This window comes from Phalacrocorax carbo, chromosome 14 (genome assembly GCF_963921805.1).
Source record: "Phalacrocorax carbo chromosome 14, bPhaCar2.1, whole genome shotgun sequence".
Taxonomy (NCBI): Eukaryota; Metazoa; Chordata; class Aves; order Suliformes; family Phalacrocoracidae; genus Phalacrocorax; species Phalacrocorax carbo.
This window is the reverse complement of record NC_087526.1, coordinates 7,674,133-7,699,420: the sequence shown is the minus strand read 5'-3', so window position 1 is coordinate 7,699,420 and position 25,288 is coordinate 7,674,133. Positions and strand designations below refer to the sequence as shown.

Here is a 25,288-nt window from a genome sequence, read left to right as displayed (position 1 = left end):
AAGCATCATTACTGTTTGTGTTACAGGAGCCCTTAATGATCCTAATTAACATCTGATGCTCTGCAGCACTAAGTGCCCCCAGGCAGAGCCTCAAGGAGCTGACACCAAGCTGAATTACAGAGCGCTGCATGAAGCCACTGCTGCCTGCTCCCCTAACACTGTCCCCATCCCATGCAGCGGTCTGACAGCAGGCAGACACGTACCAGCTCACTGAACCACCTTCCCCAAAACTGGGTGCACAGGTCACCAAGGCTCCTCATCCATCTTCATACCCACAGCAGCCACCAGCCTCCTCCACAGAAATCGATTTGATGCAGCATTTGGGCTCTATGAAGTGCTGTGTCCTTGGCATGCCACAAATTGGAAGGGGATCTGGGGATCCCTCCAGGCACAGCACAACTGTGGGAGAAGGCTGTTTTCCCACTGATAATTTAATCTCATCTTCCAGTTCCTCCTGCATTTCCCAGCTCCTGGGGCATGTTGTTGTTGAACCAGAATGGTGGGCTTGTGCCCCTTCCTGGGTATTTCCAAGCAGGGCAGGAGAACATCACCATGTGCGTGTTTTTCCTCCACCCTTAAAAGCAGCAGGAACAGGAACTCCTATGGGAACATCCCTCCTGTGCTGTGCAGGAGCCTCCAGGTCTCTGGCCCCAATAGAAGCCAGTCCCTGGCACAGCAGGAGTGGGGACAACCTTGTGGTCAGGTAAGGGACAGAGAACAGCAGGTGCAAATTCTGCACCTGGTCCTCTATAGCTATTTTAAAAGCAAAACCAAGTTTAACAAAACCACGGATACGTTTCCATAGAAATTTGCTAGGGGAGCTGTGAAAGATGCTCTGGGAGTGATGCACAAGTGGTGTGGTAATTAATGGTGCAGCTGCAGAAAAGGAAGAATAAAAAACCCAGAGGAATTAACTCAAACTTGCTCATGGATCACAGAAGGTCCAAATTTTCAGCCTCATTTCGGTGTGGTTGGTACCCCAGGTAACCTGCAGGATCAGAAAGAGGAGGCAGGCCCTGAAGTGAGATGGCTGCAGCTGCAGCATCCCCCATTTCAGGAGGTTTGGGTCAGGCTCTGTAGAGAGACAGAATTAACAGCAATATTGTAATTTAGACCCCCTTCAAAGCAAGAGGTTCAAAAAAGAAAATCAAATATGCTGAATTTCTGGGGATCTCAAATCAAAATCAAATTAAGCCATGACCTGTCTCCACCCAAGCCTTGGGTCTGAAGACTCGTTGTGGATCTGAGTTTTGGGATTGGATCAATGACCCACCACGTGAAAATCATTGCCTGACCCTACATGGCTTGCAGGCACACTGGGGATGATGCTTCCTTTGGGTAGGTGACCCATTTTGGGGTTCTACCAAGATTGTAAGCAGCCCAACATCACCTTGAACTGTGCCACAGATGGCTTTCAGCAAACCCTGCAGTGAACTTAAGTTGATTTGAGAGCCATCAACACTGTGAGAAAGCAGGTGGGTGTTGTGTGGCCCATGGCAGGTGATACATAGGGCTGTGCTGGTGAGATGCATTTTAAAACACTGACTTCTCTGATTCCTCCCCATCATGGCCAGGTGTGCTGGGACCTCACAACCAAGAACTCAGAGGCATTTTTTCCTAGCAACCTTTCGGTTTTTGGAGGCGTTTTTCATCACTGCCTTCCCCGCAGACGCCGCGGCGCACGCTTCCCCTCTGTAGCAGTCTCAGCGATGCCACCTCGTGGAAAGAGGGACAAAGTCCTTCTGGAGCAGCTGCCAAGGAGAGGAAATCCAGCCCCACGTCCCACCACTGCAAAGCCTGGCCCTGGCAGGCAGTGAGTCCGTGGCTAAACAAAGGATACAGCCTTGGGAATTGCAAAATGCTTATTGCTGTTTCTTTGGAGACCAGAGTTTGCAAATGTGATTATATTACCTGAAATTTAAAGCTTGTGGGGGAAGATTACTAGAGGTTGCAAGAAAGTCAAAGAGCATCAGGGCTGGCTTTCTTTTGAACAGCTGATCAGCTCTTCAAGAGCGTGTTTGAGAAACTAATGGATCTGGAAGAGGAGGGAAGGCGGGGACAGGGCTGGATGTGGATGAGCATCCGGTTTCCAAAAGGCACATAATCTCCAAGATGCAAGTACACCCCATGCACAGCACAGCACTGATGCCTCATTCAGGTTTCCTGATGGGGAGGGGAAGACCCCACAAACAGGACCATCCTCCAAGGTGTGAGCAGACACCTCTGCCTGGCCCCAACCGGGTGCTGGCTTCTCTAGCGGCACCCACTGGAGAAGGAGGAATGAGTAACTTCTTTCCCACCTCCACCCATGGGCCTCGTGGCTGGCTATGTGCTGTTAATAATTTAAAGTAAGTTTCCTTAATCCACCAGAGCTGATTGGCCAACTCAGCACACACTTTGGGCTCCTCTAAAAAATTTATTAGGCTTTTGCAAGACTGCAAGTAGAATCCATGCAGCAGATGCTGAGCTGGGTGAAATTGAGCTGCCTGCTGCCCTTCTGCACTTGGAGGCGAGTTAAAGCATCAGCCGCAACCTCTCCTCTGCCTGGGCACGTCCCCACAGAAACCCAGCCCAGCACATCCCCAGGCAGGCTGCTGGCCTCTGGCATGCCGGTGCAGAGCATTACGTGGCGGCTTGGACATGGAAGAAAGCCTATCCAATTAAGCTCCCTTCATCTGTCACCAGTCTCCCATTGTGTTTTGCTGAACCTTAACCCCATGTGGGCAGTGAGGTGCTGCCTGTCTCATGTTGAGTCAAAAGTCATGATGACATGTGGTGCATTTCAACAGCATTTGAAAACACACCCCACTGTGGGGGAAGACCAAGGGGAGATCTCCTGACCTTCCGTCCCATTTCTGCTTCCTTAGAAGCTGATGCCACCAACTGCCAGGGAGGCCAAGGTGCTCTTCCAGTCACCTGAACACCAGCATCACCAGGGAACCCAAGTGGGTCCTGCCATCGCCTGCTGGTGACGGAGGTGCTGAACCCTCTGTGGTAGAGGCGGGAATGATGCAGGTGCACCTCAGAGTCCATGACTACATGACCTCGGAAAATTAATTCATCACTGACCAGCATCTTCTCCTGGGAGCTGCATCCCAACAGCAGCTGCTGCCTTCTCTTTGGCAGTTTTGCAGCACATTTCACCTTGCAAAGCTGCAGTGCCGGTGGGTAGCTCTCCATCTGGTATGGTCATAGACCACCGCTGCTCTGCTCCCCAGCCAGTGTTGCCAGGCTCCGCCTCTTTCCCAGAGCAGATCTGTACAGTGGGGAGCACCCAGTTCTGAGCAGAAGGGGTTGGGGCTCCCATGCCAGCCCGGGCAGTGCCTGGCCCAGGCCAGAAGGAAAGCCGCAGGCAGGAGCTTTGTTCTCCCTGGGCTTTTCATCCTTGGGACTGGCTTTTTGTAGGGCAAGCTGGTAACACAAAACCCTTGGAGTAAGCCTCCTCGGGAAACAGAGGATGGCCCAGATCAGAAGAGGGTAAAAAAGGCTGATCGGGGCAGAAAAGGACCTCCCATGTCTGGGTGGGTCTCATCTCTCCATCCTGCTTCCACTGCACCCCCTTCATAAAGTGCATCAGCCACCATTGAACGAATCCTGCCCCAGAGAGGTGCAAATTCAGGGAGGACAGTAGCAAGCCAGGCCCTCCTCCAGCATTTTGTACCATGTCAAGGACCAAACCTGGGACAGTTTTACTCATTTCCTTTAACAATCTCCCGCTGCATCTCCCCATCTGAGATCCACATTTTTGATATGAGTCCGAGGTGTGTTTGCAGCTGGGGGAGTGCAAAGCAGCAACTCTGGCCAGGGCGACACACCGTGCCCCATCCTCCTCTTGGCCTGTGCCTTCACCCCTTCCTTTGCAAAGATATTGCTGATCTGAAGGAGAAACCTGAGCTCCTGGCCAGACACCCTCTCCTGCCCACCTGCCTCAGAGTGCACAGGTATCATTTAGGCACAGCCTGGATGTTTTACGTAGAGATACTGCAGCATCTTCAAATAATTAATTTCAGCTCTGTTCACAAACAGTTCTTCCATGTGCCAGGCTGCCTGCAAACTTAGGATGGCCTGGTTTTGCCTGGTCTAACTGGTTTCTAATCACCCCTTGTCTGGCTCTATCTTCATGCTTTATATCTGCTAAATGCTTTTTGCAGTCCAGGCCAGCTGCTGTGAGTGCCTGCCCACCGAGCACTTAGGAGTGATGAGTCTGGACGTGGCCAACCTTTGGGATGGGGCTGCAAGAAGGTGAAAGAGGGAAGGCTGCTCCCCACATATCACCTCTGTCGGAAGATGATGGGGGTGACAGCAGTTAGTTAGCAAAGGCTGCAGGTTTCTGAGCTTGTGTTTTGGTGTGGAATGGGCGTACAGGGGGATTCATTGTCTGTGCCATCTCCTGCCGCTGCTCACACATCAGCGTGATGAGAAGATCCTTTCTGATCTCCAAGGACACTATCTCCAAGGACACAGCATGGGCTTCTCCTCCGGCACAGACCTGAAAAACCGTGGTGATGGGAGCCTGTGCCAGGCGGGAGGTGACTGTGATTAATGGAGCTGCACTGGCGTCTCAGATGCTCTAAGCGGTTCCCATTAGAGCAATAGCTGGGAGGGAAGCGTGCAGCAGCAGGTCAGTATGCTTTGGTGCCTCAGGACATCTCCAGCCATAGATCTCCACAGGGACTGTGGGAAATGTGCAGGAGAGAGGGGACAGGGAGTGGTGGCTGAGGCTGACCACATCTTCTGGTGGAGGTGGAGCCCCTCTTGTCCGGTGGCCTGGGCAGCTGAGCCTTTGACAGCTTCCTGTCAGGCTACAAACACAGCTAATTTTTAAAACCACCCTCCCCTGCTCTGCCAGCTGTCTGCACACACAGGTGAGTACATGGAGATGCTGAATGAGACATTTCTTGGGCACAGCCAGAGCATCCAGATTCCCAGAAGATGGGAACATACTTTGGAACAGTGTGCGCAGGACAAAATTGCAAGAACAAAACAGGGGCTGCATGAAAATAGGGCTGGAAGTGAGGAAATGTTATCCTGCAGATACAGCATCAGCTTTGCTCAGAGGAACCTGCCCCCGGGGCTCACTCCTGCCTGCCTTGTCAAATACCTGGCACTTAGATGTTTGGCAGAGGCTCACTGCCTCTCCAGTGCTCCCCTCGTGGGGTCCAAAAGGAGCCCACAAAGAAGCAGTTTCATGAGCAGCAGAACCAGGGGGTCCAGTTCCTGTGGATTTGTTTTTTGAAAAGTCATAGGTAGGTTCTCTGATGTCCAGTACTATTGTGTGCATGCATCACCATCTCCCTCAGTGGGGAGATTTCAGTGTTTCTGTCCTCTTTCTGTTCACATATTTTCACTTGTAGCAATCTGACATGCCCCCCCTCAATGAACTAGGGTAAAAGTTGCCCATAAGCTCTGCAGTTAAAGGAGGAAAGAGAGGCAGATGCACATACACCAGCTTTTCTTAAGAACTCAGGTTAAAGATAAATAAATCATAAACACTTGTCCTTTTATGTTCTGTTGGTTTCCCAGGTGTCCAGGCTGAAAGACTGAAGCAGGCCTGCAGCAAAAGCTCATGGTGCAGAGAAGCTATGAATTTAGTTACTTCAAGAGTTTCTTTGCATACAATGCATCATATGCCGTGATAGAGGGAGGAGCATGGAGGCACCCAGGTCTGCCTGGCAGGCTCCCAACAGAATACTTGCAGTTTTTAACCTGAAACATAGATCAAAAGCAACCCTCTTAATTAAAACCAAAACCTAGTCTTCCCCCTAACAGTTTTGAAAAGAAAAAAGTTACATGAAAAAATTGGAAGGCAGGATTTTTACATTTGGAAGGTTTGTTAATCTTTTCTGGTAATGAAAAGAAAATAATAAGATTTAAATCTTTTCAGAATTTTAGCAACTAAATTTAGTTGTCTTGCTTACCAAACCTAGAGATTTTGACATTTCAGCGAGGGGGAAAGTAAAAGAAAGAGTTTGCAGCAGGAAAGAAAAGAAACTCTTCCCCTGTGCAGGTTTGGAGCTGTTATACCTTTAAAGCCACAGGGGCCATTGCTCCCCATACTGCCCCACTCCTGCTTCCAGGGACCCTCCCAGTCAATGCATTGCACCCCAGTCCCCCGTTCTTCACCACAGGCTGACCCACTCCTAGCTGCCCTCACCAGCAGCACAGGGCGGGCTTGTCTCCTCTGAAGACCCCCTGTAATGCAGCACAGCTCCCCAAGTGCTGTAACAGACTAGCAGAGCAAGAATAAATTAATTAATGACTTAATTACTTTCTCCCTCCCCAACACCTCTTACGCTATTCCCCAAACCCCTTTTTATCCCCACAGCAGCCTATCGATGTGGGGTGGAGCCAAGGGCCCTCCCCTCCTAACCCAGGACACCTGGGACTATTTGGAGCCTATTTATTTCAGTTGGCTTCAGGCCCTGCACTCCTCTCTACAGCAGAATAAAGCACAGTAGTCTCCTGTGTTCCTGCACTGTTCATCTCTCAGATAAAATGGATGTGTCAGAGTTGTTAGCTATTTCAGTATGGGCTTTTTCTTTCTGTTGACAACCTCCAATCCCTAAATATTCATGCAGGTTTCAATTCAGCTTTGAAGTTGGTGGGAGGCAGGTGCTTGAATAGGAACAAAGCCCCTAATAGGCTTTGTGGGGCTGGGTCTGAGCCAGGATGGGGTTATGGGCCTGGGAGGTGTTTTATTTAGAGTAGCCAGTCCTGAGCTGGACCCTGAGCTCTTGAGAACTGGCAAGGCTGGAAGAGTTCCCACAGAAAACCAGGTTAGTTTTATTGTTTAAAGCTGTATGTTGTAAAGAGTAAAGCACTAGTTTGGAGAAACTGGTGGGGGGCTGCTGATGGGAAGTCTTCTAAGTTAATCCATATCTCTGAGGGCTGACCCCCAAGGAGCTTGTGGTGGGAGGAGATCCCGGAGCAGCCTTGTCTTGGGGAATGAGGCCTAAAAGTACAGAGGTGACACCAGTTTGAGTTGTGTGGCTTTGGGCTTTGTGGGTACAGGAGGAGGCAGCAAACCAAGGAGGTCAGGAGGAAGAACATGAGTGCTGGGAGACATGAGCAATGACTAAGAGAGCTAAATTTACAGAGTCTGGGAAAAGGAAGGCTCAGGGGCAACGTGGTCACGGGCTAAAAATACCTTCAAGGTAACAATATAAATGAAGAAAGGGAATTGTGTGTGGCCTCAAAGGAGGCTAGGGCAAGAGCTGGAGGCTAACGAAGGAAGTACAGAGTAGAGATGGGGAGGGAGACCTCATCGGTGGGGAATTTGCCTGGGGAAGGGTCTGTGGGGGGCTGAGCAGGACAGCAGCAGTGTGGTCGCAAGAAGCCAGGGGAAATGGGTTGGGCGCCAGTACCCCTGTGACCAATGGGCTTATTTTCAGATTTGTGGATACTCTGGCTGTAACCCAGTTTAATTCAACAGAACTCACCCTAACTTGCTTTTCCCCATTGCTTTTCCTTCCATCTGCCCAGTCAAGTAGCTGCTCCTTCCAGTGACTGATTTTCTTTAGTTGGGCCTCCACCAGCACAAATGAATATTTAGATCTCAACAATTTTAATCACCCTTAGAAAGGAGAAACACAAACTTTCTAGCTGAGAAGAGAGCGTGTGTGTCTCCCTCCTGGGTTAATTCATTGTAACTTGGGGAGACTTCTGTTCATGCAGTCAGACGCTTCCAGCTGGAGTTCAGGCTGATCTCATGTGGCATGTTTTGTCCCAGGTTTTGCTGGAGCAGCCTCCAATGGAGTCTAAGAACAGGGCAGAAAGATGGATGGTGGCACAGGAATTTTTGCATCCAGTAAATATGTAGTACAAAATAAGTAGCTCTGTCAGCATGAGGATGAAGGAAGACTAGCTTCTTATCAGTGTGTTGGCTGCAAATGCTGACTGAAGCATTTTAGTGGCTGGGAGGAGTGGTTTCCTCATGGATACCTCCTCTGGTGTCTAATAAAGATGAGATTACACTTCCCTTTGGAGTGGGAAGGGGGAGGCATTAGGGAGCCTCTGCCTCTTTCTAGGCTTCTAGCTTTCACAAAAATTGACACAAACTTAATTAGCATTGAGACTGATGACTGTCAGATTTGATTGAAGCTGGACAACCATCTGGTGCATCTTCATTTCAGGCTGGTAAAAAAATAAAAAAAACCCAGTGGTGATGCTGTGTTTGAATGTGACTGCCAAGAAAGGACTCTGCTCTTTGCCCAGTGCCAAATTTGAAACCCTCTTGCTCTCAGGGCGGTCCTTTCGCACCTGTGTCTTCATCTTTGCTCTCCTCAAGGGCTAGAGCGACCGTCCCCTCTGGTGGCAGCAGGAGGCTGCAGACCCCTCATTGCCCACAGCAGAAGGCTCAGGCCAAGTCTTGGGTAGCTCTAGGAAAGGGATTTGCAAATTGGTGAGACAGTGCTGCTACACCTGCCTTCGGTGCTCTGTCCTTAGCAACTCCAGATTTATAATGTGCTTTTAGACCCTTCCTCAATCCCATAAACAGGGCATGGGTCTTCAATCTAATTTAAGTTTATTCAGCCAACTTCTGTCTCACCAAAGCTGCATTTTCTTATGGTTCAAAAGACAGCAGTGATAAGCGGACTCCCTTCACTTTGCTTTAACATGAAGTCATCTAAATGCTGCCTTTACCACCCTACAAGTTCTCTGCAGCTGCCCCTAAATCCCCCCATCCCAAATGATGAAGCCTTTGCAGAGTATTGCCTTATGTTGTAGCCAGAAGTACAAATCCCCTTGTCACTCTCATCTTTCTGCTTTGGAAATCTGTAGATTTCTCCATTTATGGACAAGAATTTCTTTTTTACAGCATTTTCCCCTGTGGGTTCAAACCTTAAAATTGGAGAAGCATCACCTCCCAGGCTGAGTTCCTTGTATGAACCAACCTCTCTCATGGGCCAGGGTTCCTGGTTTCAAAACCAAAAGTGTTATGGGACCTGTTGGAAAGACTCGCTGTTAGCCAAGCAGTGAAGACATATTTAATCAATAAACATGGGTTCCCAAGGGCTGTTTGCTGCTCAGAGAAGAGGATGAGGTGGTGAGAGGCGTGGGGCAGCTGAAGCAGAGGCGGGAGACGGGTGACACTGGGTGCAGAAAGACTGAGCTGTTCATGCCTTTGCTCTTGACAGGTTAGTTTTGCTTGGATGATGCAGCCTCCTGTACAAGGGGAGATAAAGCCATCTGCTTTAGGTTTTGAAAATAGCTCTTGAAGAAAGCTGTGAATGATAAAACCCAGGCTACGGGTAACATGGTTCACACAAACCACCAGCTGGGCAGGCATGGAGAAAGGGCTCTGGTTCAGTCTTTCAAACAAATGTATCCCTGGAGTCATTCTACATATTTCACACCACCAGTCATTTCTTACTATGTCTCAAAAATTGCCAAGGGACAGAGCATGGACTTTCTGTATCTTAACATAGCTTGATAGATTTCATCTTCCCTTCAGGGTCTAAGCTATCTGCCATGGTATTTGTGTTTTAAAGCCATCAGTACTGTTGAAAGGAAAGAACTGACCCAGTAATTCTGTTTGTGGAGACATGATGTCCTTGGATCAGATAAAAGCACCTTCCCAGTACTGCTTTTATATACGTCATTAATTTGCACAGTATTAGTGGCTGTGTCTGTTCTTCTACCCCCAGCAGAAGTAGCAACACAACCAACTTCATCTTCGAAATTATGTGCTGCAGACTCCATGGCAGGACATCGCAGCTTGATTAGTGTTTAGATTCCAGTTGTTCCCAAGAGACCGCTGATCCTCTCAGGGTTGCAACTCGCCAGGCACTGTGCAAACCCGATCAAAGGAGAGCTCCTGGGAGCTGGTGCGCTGGGGAGGTGGGGAGGAAAGCGGGAAGCTGTGTGCTCAGGGGCTTAGTGCATTTTTGTGGAGGGACCCCAAAGCCGCTGTCCTGCCACCAGAGGCAAAGCCCTCTCCAAGCAGCCATGATGCTTCTGAACACTCAACCACAACTTGCAGTGCCAACCCATGAGATATTATCTGTAGCAAAGGAATTAGAGATGCCCTAAGAGCCCAAGGTGGAGAGGGAAGTGGCAAGGCTAGACTGGGTCTTCATCCACAATTTCAGGCCTTTTCCACCTCCCAGGGGCTGCGCTGTTTATATAAGGAGACAATTCTTGGTGCCACTTGCTCACAAGGACTTGCTTGTCTTTGAGGTTTTACCTCCCTCCCAAGACTGAAGCAACAAGCCCCGAGAGCTGCTACAACCACACTGCATCTTTCCTCAGTGCATCCATGGCTTGGGAAGGATGAAATCCCACCCCCTCCCTCAGCCCACTCCTGTTTTTTGATGGTCTGGGAGATAAACGATACCCAAAGCTGTGCTGCAGTGTGACACCACAAATGACCAACTAATTAGGGAAAGAGGAGTGTGATGAATTTAGATTCTTCTTTAGGGCTCACAGACTTAGTAATCTTGAATTTGTTAATTGAAAATTGCTTCCTCTGTTTGTTGTTGGCCTTTTTGTGGAGGGGGATATTTCCTGCTTTTGGACTGCGTCACTGGATCTGTAATAATGCACTTTGTACATTAGTGCCAGGCGCATTTGTAATTGGCTACCCTATTAAAGAACACTAATGATCTTACAAGTGTTCACAAATAATGAATAGAATGGCCCCTCTCTGAATTGAGTAATTTATTCAGACACACTTGCAGATCTGTTTTTCCATTATTTAACCCAGCTTTAGTTTTCTGCCTGCCTTGCAGAGATGACTTCTCTTTTAGCCATGCGTTGGAGAGAATATGGGTCACAGGAAACATACCGTTCATAAAAATGTAAGGCTGCTCCACGCTGGCTTTTCTTTTAACATACATGGTAGGATTTGTAGAGTAAGCGGCAGCAGTTTTAGTCTCAGTGCTCCTTGTGTCCATTAGTTGTTGTTGGGATTCTTCTGAAGCATAAGGAGAGGACCAAAAAGCCAGGACTTGGGAAAAGCGCTCTGGAAAGTTATGTTGATTATTTTCATTTAAATATGAACTTCAGGAAAAGCATGTCAACAGTACAGAGTGGCAGGACTGGTTTCCAACAGCCGACCCTTGCAAGAGAGGGGACTGAAACACAGCCCTGAATGGTTCCTGCATGCAATGAAGCTTTGGGCAACCTTTTTGCCGTGTCCCTAATGACCACATTGCAGTAAAGTACTGTGTTGAAAGAAGCAGCCTAGCGAGCTTACAATTTTATTGACATACAAAAAGCCTTGTCCTAAAGTGTTGTTTACTCACCGTGAACATGCAGAAGCCTGCAGTTCACAGATCGTCCACGACTTGTTGGGTTGTAAGGGGTAGAGAATTCACTGCAGTAGAAGTTGATGGTCCTGGGCTTGATTTTGTTTGGTTGCAAGTTCTTCCCATTGCACTACAATGACCCTTTTCCATGGAGGATAATTGTGTGGGGCAGGTACCTCTGTCTTATCTCAGGCTTCTGCAGCCTACCTGTCTGCTCTTGAGTCTTGTGAAGGTGTGTCCGGAGGAAATATTTCTTGGGGCTGAAGCAAGCCATGGTGCATGGGGGAGGATGGCAATGCTGGACCATAACCAATAGGGTGTGTTAAAGAGCTGATTTGGGTCAGCACATCTGGAGATGGACTTCCTCTGCTGGGAGCTGGGTCTCTGTGCAGCTTGGTGGCCATATCACGGTGGAGTTTCAGTGCATGAAGTAAGCTGAATTTGGGCTTCCAAGGCTTAAGAGGGGAGGTTGGACCTTGGGGAGGCGTGGACAAAGGGAATGGCTTTGCACAAGGGGATTTGTGGTGAGGTTAAGCAGGTCTGGTGGCTGAGTGGGCATGTGGAGATGGGGCATGGACTTGGGTCCTTCCTGTGAACCTGCGGCACCGTCTGCGCCTGCTGCCCGTGGGGCCCTGAGGAAGCGGCAGGGATGGGCACCCCACCGCAGGCTGTTACCCAGCCCTTCTCACGGGGCCTTTGCAGAAGGAGCCCACTCGTGGTGATTTTGTGGGTGGATGCCAGAGCCTGGTTTTGGGAGGTGACACTGGACCCTGGGAGAAAGATGTCAGACCTTGATTTTAGAGGAGGATGCCAGAGCCTCCTTTGGGGGGATGCTGCCAGATCCTAACATTTTGGGGGAAAGGCCTGAGCCTGCCTTTTTTTTTTTTTTTTTTTTTTCCTTTTGGGTGGAGGGTGGCAAACCCGGATTTTTCGGGCTGGGCGGTTGGAGAGCGAGAGCCTGCTGTTGCAGGGGGAGGCCGAGGGAGGCCAAGGGTTAAGGGGGCGGGCGGCGGGCGGGGCGGCGCTGGCGGAGCAGATTGCAGCCGGCTCCTGCGGCTTCGCCTGCGCCGGGCGCGGAGCAGCGGCGGGGAGCGCGGGCGGAGCCCCCCCCGCCGCCCCCCACCCCCCGGCCGCCACCATGGTGCAGAAATCCCGCAACGGAGGCGTCTACCCGGGGCCCGCCGCTGAGAAGAAGCTCAAGGTGGGCTTCGTGGGGCTGGACCCGGGCGCCCCGGACTCCAGCCGGGACGGGGCGCTCCTCATCGCCGGCTCCGAGAGCACCAAGCGGGGCAGCATCCTCAGCAAGCCCCGCTCCGGGGTCTCGGGCAGCGGGAAGCCCCCCAAACGGAATGCTTTTTACCGCAAGCTACAGAATTTCCTCTACAATGTGCTGGAGAGACCGCGGGGCTGGGCTTTCATTTACCACGCATACGTGTGAGTACAAGGGTAGGGGGCAAACCCAACGGGAGAGACCCCCGCCCCCCCACTCCGGTCCTGATCTGCCCTTGCCAGCTCTCTCTCTCCACCCCAGCCCCCCAGAATGCATGCCGAAAAGGAAGGATGCTCCAGCTGCCGAGCGGGTGCAGGGAGGGGATGACGGGTGCCAGGACTGCTTGGGGAGCCCCGGGGGGGATGCTGCGGGGTGGGGGAAGCGGAGCCGCCACCCCGCCCCACCCCGGGAAGAGCCGGGCCGCCGCCGCATCCCTCGCCCTGGCCCAGTCGGTGCCCGGTGCAGGGCGGCACGGTGCCCAGGCACACCGGGGACGGGGGGCGTGGGGGGCGGTGCCGGGCGGGGGGCGGTGGTGAAGGCAATCCGGGGTGCAGGGGAGAAGGGAGAGGCTGTCCCTGCAGAGCTGGGGGGGTGGCTCCCCCGGGAGGTGCAATGCACCGGCCCCCTGTGCCCCCCTGCCCGCTCCTGCTTGCGGGGGAAGGGGCTGGAGCAGAGGGGGTGAGGGGTAGGGATTGCTCCTCCGTCTTGCTTGAAATCACCATAGCAATGCTGTGAGCAGAGGAACAAAACAGCTCTGCTCAGGCACTGTCTCTCCATCCCTCCTCCCCCCCGCGCTCCTTCTCCCCCAGCCCCATCTTTTGCTGCTGTGTGGCTGCAAAAGGGCTCGGGGCCGGGTTTGGTTTTATGGCTCTGCACTGGGTTCTGGAGGTATTTCTTGTCCCCCTGTGGGAAGCGGCTGAATTGGAGATGTGTCTAGAAAAAAATGCTAATCAGTGTCTGAGGCTTCCTGACTGCACAGCCATGGAGCGGTAAACAAAAGAGCAATCCAGGGTGCACATCTCCCCTCTGCTACCCCTTTTTTAGCTAGAAATGGCCACATCTGACCCATCTTTTGGCAGAAAGATACCCGTGTCTGAAGGCATTGCTGCATAGGGAGAGCAGATGACTTCCCGTTGTTCAGAGGATTGCAAAGGGAGGGTCAAGATAAATTGCTGTGTTACTGCAACTCCCTTCCCTCTGGGACTTTCCACAGTCCCACCAGGCTCTTCTGCAGGCCTGGGCTCTGCCTTGGGTGCTCATTCCCTTGCTGCTGATGTGTTTGGGGTGTGTTGGTGGTTTGGGTTTTTTTTTTGGCGTGTTTTTACATCATGGCTAGGGCCTCTGTCAGCGCCAGCAGGAGGATTTTTTCGGCCTTTTGTGTATTTTTTTTCACATCCTTTTGCTGTTACGCTATTCTCAGATAAGGTGTTGGGATGTGCTTTGTGGTCCTCAGCCATTTTGTACATTGGGGCCTTCCAGGGAGGTGTTGGTGAGTCCAGTCAGAGAGTCGGTGAAATGTTGGCTGGGTGGAAGGGGGAGCTTTGCTGTGCACTGCAGTGAGTTGGGGTCCTTGCAGGGACCTCTTTTCCCTAGGGAAATGAGAGAGAAGCAGCATCTGTGGAGCTCAGTTGCAGCTACAATGAGCTGAAACTCCAGTCCAGCACTGGGAGTCCTGAGCATCCTCCAGGCTCAGGGCCATCCTCTGGAGTTGTAGGTTTGTGTCACAAATGCTCCAGAATTGCGCGGAGGGGCTGAGCGTTCACACGGTGAGCTGGGTGCTTGCCTGTGTGCGTGCCGAGGATGGGGGGATGTTGTCTGCAACATGCACTGCATGCTATTAAATGCAGGTGAGACCCCAGCTTGGGGACATTGGGGTGACAATGACAGAGGTGGAAGGAGCTGAAAGCCAAATGGCAAGCGGCAAGCCCTGACTGTGAGGGCTTTATAAGCATCTTTGGCTTAAGACAGCTGTTCTGTCTTAACTTTTGACCTGTTTGGTGCTCTGGGATGGCATTTGCTTGGGCAGCCAGTAATCTGCGTGGCGTAGGAGCAGGGGCATCCTAAACTGACCTCCTGCCAGGGTCTGCTTTCCCGTGAACACCCTGACCCCAGTGTCAGGCTGGGGTGCCCCTTGCCTCTCGCCATGTATCTGCATCTCCCAGGCGCCTCTCTCCCCACCCCAAGCAGCTGCATTTCTCTTGGGCTCGTGATTCCACTTGTACCTGCTGTGACACCACGTGGAGCTGTGCCTTCTGATTAGAAACCGCTGGCCTGGGACGTGCTGGGAGCTGGGCGGCCTCCCTGGCTCACCTTGGGGCAGACACCTGGGCAGCTGGGAGATATAACTACTGCAAAACCATCCTCTGACCCCACTCAAGCACCCATCAGGAAGTGGAGGCTGAAATCAGGGCTGAGGTAGTAACTGCACCAATGTCTGTGAAGCATCAGTGATATGATTAATTTTTCACAGTGTATCGGGAAGTTATATGGACTGCAGTCTTCTGAACTATACATATGGTAGGTTTAGCCTTGGCAGTCTGCTAATGTATTATTTAATGAGCTGAAAGATATAGTAAACATCATACGAGGTCATGGGGATAAGCCCATGCACCAGTTACGGCCCTTGGCTGCCTGGGTGAGCCTGGCATGGCCTGTGCCGAATCTGTATATGTTTGAATGGGGCAGGGTGTGGGTTTCCTGGGTTTCTGAACCTAGAAGTCTGTAACGCAGACAGACAGCACAGATAAAAAGCTTAGTGGCTGCTCATCCAAAGATATGGGAGGATGAAGAGACTAGCTCAAGGTCATAAAGTTTGTACGGGAGAGCTGGAGCCACTCTGGATGTCCCGATGGCCGGCCCAGTGCCCTACCTGTGCTATTGGGGTCGCACTGTCTCCTCCTGCCCAAAACCCCATTTTGTGCCAAAGCCTTGAGAACAAAAGCACCTTTAGCCTTCATACCGCAGGAGTGGGAGTCCCGAGGGAGGCTGTGAATGGGGGAGCCCACCCTGCCGCTCTCTCGGGCTGTGCACTGCTCAGCCCCTTTACCACTGACCCCATCTGCCAGCGCCCCTGTTTCTCTGGTCCTGTACTCACAGGGACTTTCTTTCATGAAAAATTAGGAACTATTTCCAGTGTGAATGAGTTCATGACCCTGCAAGCTTGGATTTAGCTTGTAGAGATGCTTATAGACCCCACTGCATTTCTAGGTGTGGAGCTGCTCTGGGGCTGCTGTGCTGCTCGGGCAGCCTCCCTGTACCCAAATGCCAAGTCACAAACTGTAGAGGCTCTTCCAGCATGGACATGTTTTAATAAATATGAGAGGTGCCTCTGTGTAAGTACCTCTGATAAATGCCTGCCTGCAGAGGCCCATCTCCCAGTCTGGTATTGCAACCGGGCAATTGATGCACTGCCTTGAGAAGCCTGTGCAAGTTGCATTTATTTCTAATTCTGTAGCCTAGATCCAATCCATCTGACTTCTTTCCCCACCTCTTCTTCCTGTCATCACTTGTTCCCCTTTGCATCATTTCATGCATAAGAAACCAGGGAAATTCAGAGCAGCTCCCACCCCCCAGCCCCAGACTCATTAACATGGTCTCATCACAGGTGTTGCCTCTGTAAAAGCACTGTTGCCTCCGTGAGCAAAAGCACTATTTTATATTTCTGTGCTGTGATTCATTTTTATACTTAATTATATTTCCTACACTGACAAAACTGGGTGACCTGCTCATGTTAGCTGTGTGTGTATACATATTATATATAATATATAGTTTGCACAGCCCCATGGGCAGCTGAGCCCAATGGGTCCCATTTTTGAGCGTGGCTGGAGGTGGATTCTGGCTCCTGGAGGTCTGAGCCTCTCCTATCTCTCATCCTCTCCCAGTATTTCTCTAAGCATCTTTCTATTCTCCCACCCCCTCTTCTTTTATTTTTTTTGGCAGAGCCTTAGCAGTGCAGCACGTGGCCTCATTCCGTTCAAGGTTGAGCTGAAACTTGAAAAGTTGAGCTGTGCCTAAATAGCAGGCCAGGCTTTTTGAGGGATGCAGCTGCACTTAGGCTTTGAGACAGTTCTCTGCACAGGGAGGCATTTTGCTTCCAAAATGCTTCAATTTTATTTATTTCAATAATTCAAATATCTTTTTTCCTTCTAGTCCTTTTACCTGGGTTATTGTAGCCTGTCCTGTGCTCAGTGGTGCTGAGTTTGAAGGACTGTAATACCTGAAAGTGCTTTTTGTCCCTACCTGCCGTCTTATTTCAGGAGGGATTGCTGTGTTCTGTGCCAAAGCAAGGTACTTGCACTGGGCACCCCCATAGCTCAATAGATCTGGAGACACACTTGCTCATTTCCTGGGTGAGCTGCTCATGTTTGGTCCCTGAGCTGAAGACGACGGGGCTGGATTTGGGGCAGTAGCAAGAAAACAGCCTGTATTCAGACACTTATAAAGCTGTGTGCCCAGGGCTGATGTAATTCTTGCATTTCCTACTTTGAATTTATAACCTTAATTCGTCTTTTTAACTGTGTTAAAAATAGTTTGGATGCATTTTTTGTCTGCATACTGTGCACCATACATTCAGTTAATTAAGCAAGTGCATGGACTTAAATTATAAGGAAGAACATTTCCTCCCTGTCTAATTCTATTACAGTTTCCTTGTAGCATCCCTGCCCTGTTTGTTCTTCCATTTTAACCCAGCCAGAAGCCACCTCTCTCTCCAGAAGGTCTCCTCTCTGTGCTCCCTGCATCCTGGCATGGCCACGTCTGGTGCGGTGAGAGGGTGGCGAGTCGATGCAATTACTTCCCTGAAGGTCCAGGGTTTCTCACTGCAGAGGTGGCCTCTCTTGTGACTCCTTCCACTCCTCAGGGACTGACAAAAACATGGTTATTTAATACAAATCCATTTCTACATAATCTTTTACATCAGATTGAATGACTCGGAACCCTCACCCATTTTTCTGCTGCCTGGGTTGGGTTTTTAGGCAGCTCTCATGTTTTGTTTTTCACTTACATTTTTTTATACTTGTTTTATGGCATTTGCTAATTAAGGGTAAATTATTTTGACAGTCTCATTTATCCATCCGCAAGCACTGAGGGGTCGTGGTTCATGGCAAACCCTCACCTGCGGTCAGGGATATTGCTGGCAGGTATGATGCCACCAAACTCATCCCATCCAGAAGTGACATGCAGGGGACTCCTGGGTTCTCCTCCCCATGTCCTAGTGAGTATGTGGGATGAAGGGGCCAATACAAATCTCCCATAAGTGCTGAGTTTAATGGAACTGCTTGGGCTTTGACCTCCAGCAGTGATGCCCTCAGCTGCATGGTTGTGTCTGTCCTGGGGACCAGGGAGACCTCCATGGTGTGATGCCTCACGAGCTCCTCTCCAGCTGCTTAGTCAGAGCTTGGTGGGAGCAACCTGATTTCAATCGCTTTAATGTGTCACGTTCCAGTCGTCACATTCACCCCACACTGACATTAAGGAAATGAAAAACAAGCCGATCCTCCAGATGACCTCCTTTTTGTGCTGCGACGCACCTCAACCAGATGAGTCTTCCTATTTGTCATAAGAGGGAATAACCCAAAAAGCAAATCCTAAAGGGAAGATGAGTGTTGCTTAAAGAGATGCAGATAGCAAAAATGAGATTTCTTGAGTTTTATTTTCTTTTTTTACATTGCAGCGGGGGGGGGGAACACCTTAGGAGGGGGAGACACTGTGATTCATTTTTGGGGGCAGGGTGTGCAGGGCAGAGTGTTTGTTTACCTGTCAGTGAGGCATCAGTGGGGGGCTTACCAGGATAAAAAGCACATAAGCTTGGTATTTGATTTCCAGGATTTAAGCAGCAAACACTTCACCCTGCATAATGCCTTTTAAGGTAGCCCAAACGCTTAGCTGGTTTCTTAGTTTGTTCTTGAGGGACAGATTCCTCTTTAAATTGTGGGGGCAGGGAGATGTGCTAGTCCCTCTTTCTGCTATGTAATCTCCTGTAGAGAAGATACAGGAGAGCTGAGAAAGATAAGAGTGCTTCCTACAAAGGATTAAACTTTGTCTACGGTGTGCTTCTCGGGCAAACGTGAGCCTGTCCCTGTTGGTGCGTTGTCCCCAGTTCCCAGTGCATCAGAGGAGGCCTCCAGCACTGAGATAGGCATTGCTACAGTCAAAAAAAGAACCACATTTCAAAACCAGTTTATTGTGGTGGTCAAAACTGGGTTTTATGAATTTATTTAGATGAGAGCTGCGTAGCGAGGTGATTTGACTGGTGAGCACAGGATGGCAAAACCAGGTAGTGCAGAATGACATGGGGCACAGTGGTTTGGCTGGTGCAGCTGAGTTCTTCACCGCATGTTTAAATGGCTCCTAATCAGGTTGCAAACCAAAAACACTTAGGCTCCTCTGACATTCACTTATGGCAAAAGATGGCCCCACTGGGGCTGCAGGAGTAGGTATTTAAATGTGGTCCTTGGTGGATGTGCCCATCCACCCAGTTTAAAAGAAAAATAATTTTTCTCCAGTAAGAACAAGTTTTGTGATACTTGATCTTACTTGCTCAGCTCACTGAAGCTGTGGGCACCTCAGCTCCCCACACAGTTCTCCTGGCCTTATCCTGGATAAACTGTGAATGCAGCCTCCTATGACACTTAGACTGAAGGTGTTTAGGGGGGGTCATGTGCATTTATTCTAAAGCACTGAATTAATTACATATAGTGTTGTTTGGTACGGAGTATCTCACACAAGTCACGGGCTGGGATGGCAAGGGCTGCTTTATTACAGCCTCAGGGCTTCTTGACTGTCTAACTGCCAATAAATGAGGGAAACTGGAGCATTCCTCCAGATCTCTGTCCAATCTGCATTCGGTATCACTTCAGCCTCTTAACGTGCTGCTTAGATGTGTGGAAAGCTTTGTTGTTGGTAAGCGTCTATCCGGTGACTTTTTCTGAGTGGATTGGATGTCAAAGGGCAGCCTTTTCCAAGGCATGGGGAGCAGAAAACCTGTGAGATCTTCTCACCTCTCACTGTTGCTTCTGTAGGGAGATGATTTAAGGCTACATCAGGGCCACTGGGACTGCTGGGTGCAGGAGCAGCCTTGGCTTTGCAAGCCCTGTGACTGAGCAGTCACTTGATTTGTTTCAGGATGTACAATATCCAGGCATCGCAGGTGGAGCGGGCTTTCAGCTCGAATTGGTGATGCTCAGATACCTGCCGGGTTCCTCACAGAAATCCCACGGGACCCTCAGTGCAGATCATCAGGGGGCAGCTCTGCCATTTCAATCTGTTGATGACAGGGAGCCTAAGTTCCCTTGCACACCTGCGGTGAAAGCTGGGTGGGATTAGTCCAGACAATGAGGGGAGGAGACAGGGCTTGGCACAGTTTGCAAATTGAAAACTGGAGTCAGTTGAGGCATAACTCCCACCACCTGCCACAGCCTGTAGGAACTGTGATGTTCAGAGGCAGAACTACCCTGTGGACATTCTGCCAGGTAAGGGCAAGATGAGAGATGGGGCTGAACCACAATGAAATGGGATAACCAGGAGCTGGCATCTACATTTACCCAGCTGTGAGAAACAGTTTTGAAAAGGAATCTTTACAGCAAACCCTGATCAACTCTTGGACCTGCAACCCAAGACCCAGAGGAAATCAGGTGGTAATCAAGCCTTTAATACTGATTATAGTTCTTCAGCAGCTGCAGTTGTGTTTAGGCTCTAGGAGGGGAGTGGCTGGTGGTCAGCATTCATTCAGACATCCTCATTTTTTTAATGCCTCCCCTGGGAGGGAGGGACAGGGCAAGGAAACATGAGGCCAGGCAAGGTCAGAGGGAATGCTGCTTGGGTTAAGAGGCAGCCACTCTTCTGAGGATCCCGGCAGTCCATGGTGGCTGGCACTTGGTCTCTTCAGGACAAGATTGTTAGAAGCAGAGATTTTGCCTTCCAGAGGGTCTTTCCCAGGGATTCACAAATGCCTCATTTGTAAACAAACCCCAGTATGCCTGGAAGTCCTGCTTTCTTGTTTAGAGCTCTGCTAGCCCAGGGAGGTGACAGTGTCAAAGCGAAATACGGCTGGGGCGATAGCTGAGCTGCTGTCGCACACTGCAATGGATGAGCGCAGCAGGACAGGCAATCCTAATGCAGCTTCCACAGATATGCTGTCACTCTCTGTAAAGTTGTTACAATGCCCAGGAAAAAAAGAAATCTAGAAGAGATCCTGACTCAAAGGTGACTCACATACACCTCTTCTAAATCTCTTGTGTGAACACAGTAGCTTGTGTCTGACTACCTCCGGTGTGTGTTTGTTGCAAATTTGATTTGATATGGTAGGAAAAACTAATATGTGGTGCAAAAGGAAAAGAAAAACTTCAGTCAAATAACAGTTAAAATGAATACCAAGGGGAAAACAATACTCTAGTAATATAGTTACAAGGTGTGCAAGCATCCCTAATGGAAATAGAAGTCCACAATCTTGTTCTGTATATTGAGCCAAAAGAACCAGTCCCTGCTCTAAGGACTTATTGTATTGAACCGGTAAGACAGAGGAAAGGCATAAAGTAGTTGTTGGGGGACCGCTGGTAAATGTTATCTTTGCTCCACTTTTCTTTTTAATAGTATTTACCCAGCTTCTTATTTGCTTTTGAGTTGGTAGGTTGATTTCTATTCGTGCTCCTTGGGTTTGCAAAAGAAAGCGGGGTTGGCTTTGGCTAGAGCAGATGAACCAGCCTATCTTAGCAGTAAATCCCGTAGATTGAGAACCTCAGCAGGGTTAACTTTGGGCTGGGAGGATGAAGGCACATCTTCCCTGGGGCATGGATTACCCATTCTGGGGCAGTTTGCTGTGATCTTGCTGTTTGTTACAAGTGCAGTGTGTAGAAGGCTGTGAATTGGGCTTACCGGCTTTCTCACTGAGCGTTACATGTGGCAGCGAAATGACAGCACTGGGAGACTTGTTCTCCTGCATATTTATGGGCTTTCCCACAACTCAGAGTGTCGAAGTGGCCATTAATTGAGTTTATGCTTGCTCAGAGGTTCGTTACCTGATCTGAAGAACGTAATAAGGGGTGTAAGAGCACTCCATCTTTCACTCGAGGAGAGCAAAGGAGTTAAATATAAATATCTGTATATTATAGCTGGACAAACAGGGAGCAAGGCTGTGTTGCCTCCTGCCACTTCAAGCCATATGGTGGTTAAGCGTGAATGCTTCTAGGAGGGGCAGTGGAAAACAAAACCTCCCCCCAGTGACAGGGACTATTCATTGCTCTTGAAGCAGGTGGGCTGCACGAAGGGCTCAGGCTGGTGTGGCCTTTGGTTCAGTGTTGGTCATTGGTTTAATTCTGTGGTTATTCATCCTTCCTCTGTCTGGCAAGGCTGGAAATGGAATGTCGTGTACAGTTAACCTCTTGCTGGGCCTTCCTTCAAGTTCCCTGGGGTTTATTAGCAATGATTTGTGCTTTAAGGACTAGTGAGATTCCTGAGTCATCTCCTTCGGCAGGGAGCTATTTATTTCAGTGTGTATGTGTTACATACACTCCCTGGGAGTGGGTGTCTCTCTTCCGCTTTTGGATCCTGCCCTGACTCTATATAAAGACTCCCGGCTTGAATGAGCAGCAAAACCAACCCCGAACCGGATCCATCATTTGGAATCTTTGTGCTGCTGATCCCATCTCTCCTGGCTGAAGGAACATGGCCATTTGGAGCATGGGTAGGAGTTTGCATGGGACGTTTGTCCACCCTGGGGTTGCATAGCTGCTAGGACAGCTCATAGGGATGCAGCGTACTGTGTGTCCATGTCCAGGAGCAGTTCTTGCTCTACAGTGGCTCATGACCAAAGGTGAAGTGTGATTTATACCTCCTTTTCTCCTCTGAGGTTGATTTGCTGATGCTGTTGGGTTTTTGGTCGGTGAGATTTTTCTTATTTAGGAGAGATGAGATATTTCCGAGTGGCTTTAATTCTCCGTTGGTATTAGAGCAGGGACTGGAGGTGCCCAATGCGGGCAAACGCAGATGGGCCTCTCTGAGACGCTGCCAGATTTGGAGGAACTTCACTGTGTCACTTCTCCTGGGATGGCCCTTTTCAGACACATCCCATGCTTGCTTGGTAGCCTTGCAGAAAGCTGCTTTGCCTCTCAGTTTGGGGTGCAAGGAGAGCCCCATACATAACAGCTCTCTGGGGAGCTGCAAAGAAGCCAGTGTGCTAATGGCAGTGTTCATTCAAAAGCTGTCTTCACACCCAATTAAGCATCACCCTAAGCCAGAGGGACAAGTCCTCATGTCATTATGTCTTGAACTCAATTTCTGGCACTTCATGAGGGCTCTGTCTCCATAGCCTGAGGAACCGATGCATTTAATCTGTATCAGCAATAAAGAAACTTTGTTAATGTGACATTGTGGTTTGGTCCTTGTGGCTACTGGATGTACGTGTGTGTCTGTGGTTGTCTTTTTCTTAGTTACGGCTATTCCTGTAAGGAAGGAAAAAGACTTAGAGAAAAGGAGAATTTCCTGAGCTCTTCGTCTGTAATTTGTCAGGCATAACATGCAGTCATGGAATTTTGCACCAAATTTCTATTCTTTTCCACATTTTTCCCTTTAACATCTAGATGTTTTTAATGCTATTCTTATTTAGCAGCTTCCCTCTTACCGCACCAGCTAATGAGGGGTAGGAAGAGTTTCTGCATTGACCTTTTGTTGATGCTGATGTCTTTCTTTTCCGCAACAGAAATCAGATATAATTTGAAACCTTCTCTGAGCTGCCCCTCCAGGCCGTGAGCCTGCACTCCCTCTGATGCATGTTTGTGGGTGGTGGGAGCATCTCGAGTCATGCTAAATGGCACAAAGTGAGCTGCTGAGGCTTAGTCTGTGAATCAGTAGATTTCATATCTGAGCCTGGGATAAATAACACAATGTAGGTCTGAACATGGGTTTCAGCTGGTGATGGATTAATCTGCCTCAGTATGGGGGGAATGATTTGAAGTTGTGAGTATGGGGGAAGGTAATGAAAATGCCTGAATAAGGCAAGCGAATGGGCCCTTAAAGATGTGTCTGTCCCACTGTTTCTACTGGGAGGTGGGCATGTAGACATCTAAAAGTAGGCGAGACATATCCTCAGGTCTCCACCCTGTGCTTTGGAATAGCCAAATCTGGGAGTAGGACAGGGCTTGATGTTGCTTGGGCTTGACCCATCAATATGCAAGAACTTGGACCCATGGGAAGCACTCCATTGAATTTGCCATTTCTTTGCAAACACTCTGCAGAGCAAATAAGCCTGCCATGGGTGTGCTGTTGGCGTAGAGCACCTGCCCAAGCCCTAGCTCCATGCAGAGAAATGGGCTGAACCTCCAAAGCAAATTCCGGTCCTATCTAGTCTTGCTCTTTTGGCCCTTCTCCACATGGGAGCAGATGGCTATTAAAAACCCAGAGAAATTAATTAAGCTAATGAGTTGCCAGTCCCCATCTGTGGCCAGGGAGGCCTGTCTACCCTGCAGCTGTGTCCCCATGGGGTATGAATTGGGAAGAGTGGCTGGAGCCAAGCCTGACCCTGCGATGGCATTCCCTGCTGGCTGCAGTGAGCTGGTGGGTTGTGCACCTGATGTGTGAAACGTAGGGGCTGGTAGAGCAGCCCAGGGAGGTAGCACAGACCTGATAGGGCAGCTTACTACTTTTTCATTTGCTAAAGTGCAGCAGAAATTGAATGAAGATTAATTAAACTTTTTATTTTTTCCCTGCTTCCTCTTGCTCTTTCTAGAGGAGACTGAAAAAATGTGCTAGAGAGGAAGCTGAACTCTAGCATCCTTTCATGAATGCAGAATATGGCCCCCATGGGACTGCAGGGAAAGGCCCTGTAATTATGGGGAACGTCCTATGAGGCTGGGTTACACAGCCAGGAAGGAGAGCTGCTCCTGCTTCAGTTTAGCAGCAGGCTGATGATGCTGTAACTCAAAATACTACCTGGCTATTATCCATTCATTGCTTTTTATCACTGTCGGTGTCCTCAACGCACAGCACAGGCCACTCGCGGGGCTCTGAGCCAAGAAGGAGGTAGCAAGAAGTGTGCAGGATCATAAAAGGGCCATTTGATATTTACGGTGCCTGGTGACATAACTCCCAGACAGCCTGAGACTATCTCAGAGCTGGCTGACGAGTTGCCAAAGAGATCTCGCTACAATGCCACCAAGTGAAGGTGACTCCTTCCCAGCTCTGGCAGGAGCAGGATGCCCTGATGGAGAAGTCATGCTGCGGCATCTGCTTGTGGGCTCTGCACCAGCTGCTGCCACCTGGGTTAAGAGCCAAGTTAGCAGCTGGGAAAGGGATTTAGGACTGTAGCAAGTGCCCTGAAATTTTAGATAGGGCGGGACTAACACCTTGGCTGTGGTGCTGGGCATGCCCTGGTGTCATGTGCCGGAGGATGTTGCTCTTGCGTACTCCTGGGTGGCTTTGTGCTATCATTTAAGATGCTATTGTTGGCTGTGGTCCATGCGAGCCTTGGTTACTGGTGTGCTTTGCAGTGTTTTTGTGCCAGGCTTTATTCTACTCCAGAAGGATTTATTGGTTGCTGAGGGCCATGGGCATGTCTTGAGCTATGCGTGGGCTTAACCTCGGCTGTGCCCCTGTGTGCTGTGGGGAATCATTACTCCTGTTGTCCAGTTTGGAAGCTGAGGAATTCAGCGACACTGGATTCCTGTGGCATAATCTAGCATCCCTGTTCCCCATGCTGTAACCCTAGCCTCTCCCTCCTCCAGCAGCAATAACCATTTCACATACAGACAAGGAGGCTTCAGCATGTATACTTGTCTTG

The 25,288-nt window shown here is 49.7% G+C and overlaps 1 protein-coding gene across 1 annotated transcript in view; it reads left to right on the top strand.

Moving 5' to 3' along the window:
- Positions 1-12,387: 12,387 nt before the first annotated feature.
- KCNQ2 (potassium voltage-gated channel subfamily Q member 2) overlaps positions 12,388-25,288 on the top strand; it is a 77,570-nt gene continuing 64,669 nt past the window's right edge. The window contains exon 1 of the mRNA XM_064465413.1: positions 12,388-12,683. Coding sequence (XP_064321483.1) covers positions 12,388-12,683 — 296 coding nt within the window. The remainder of the gene's footprint in view (positions 12,684-25,288) is intronic.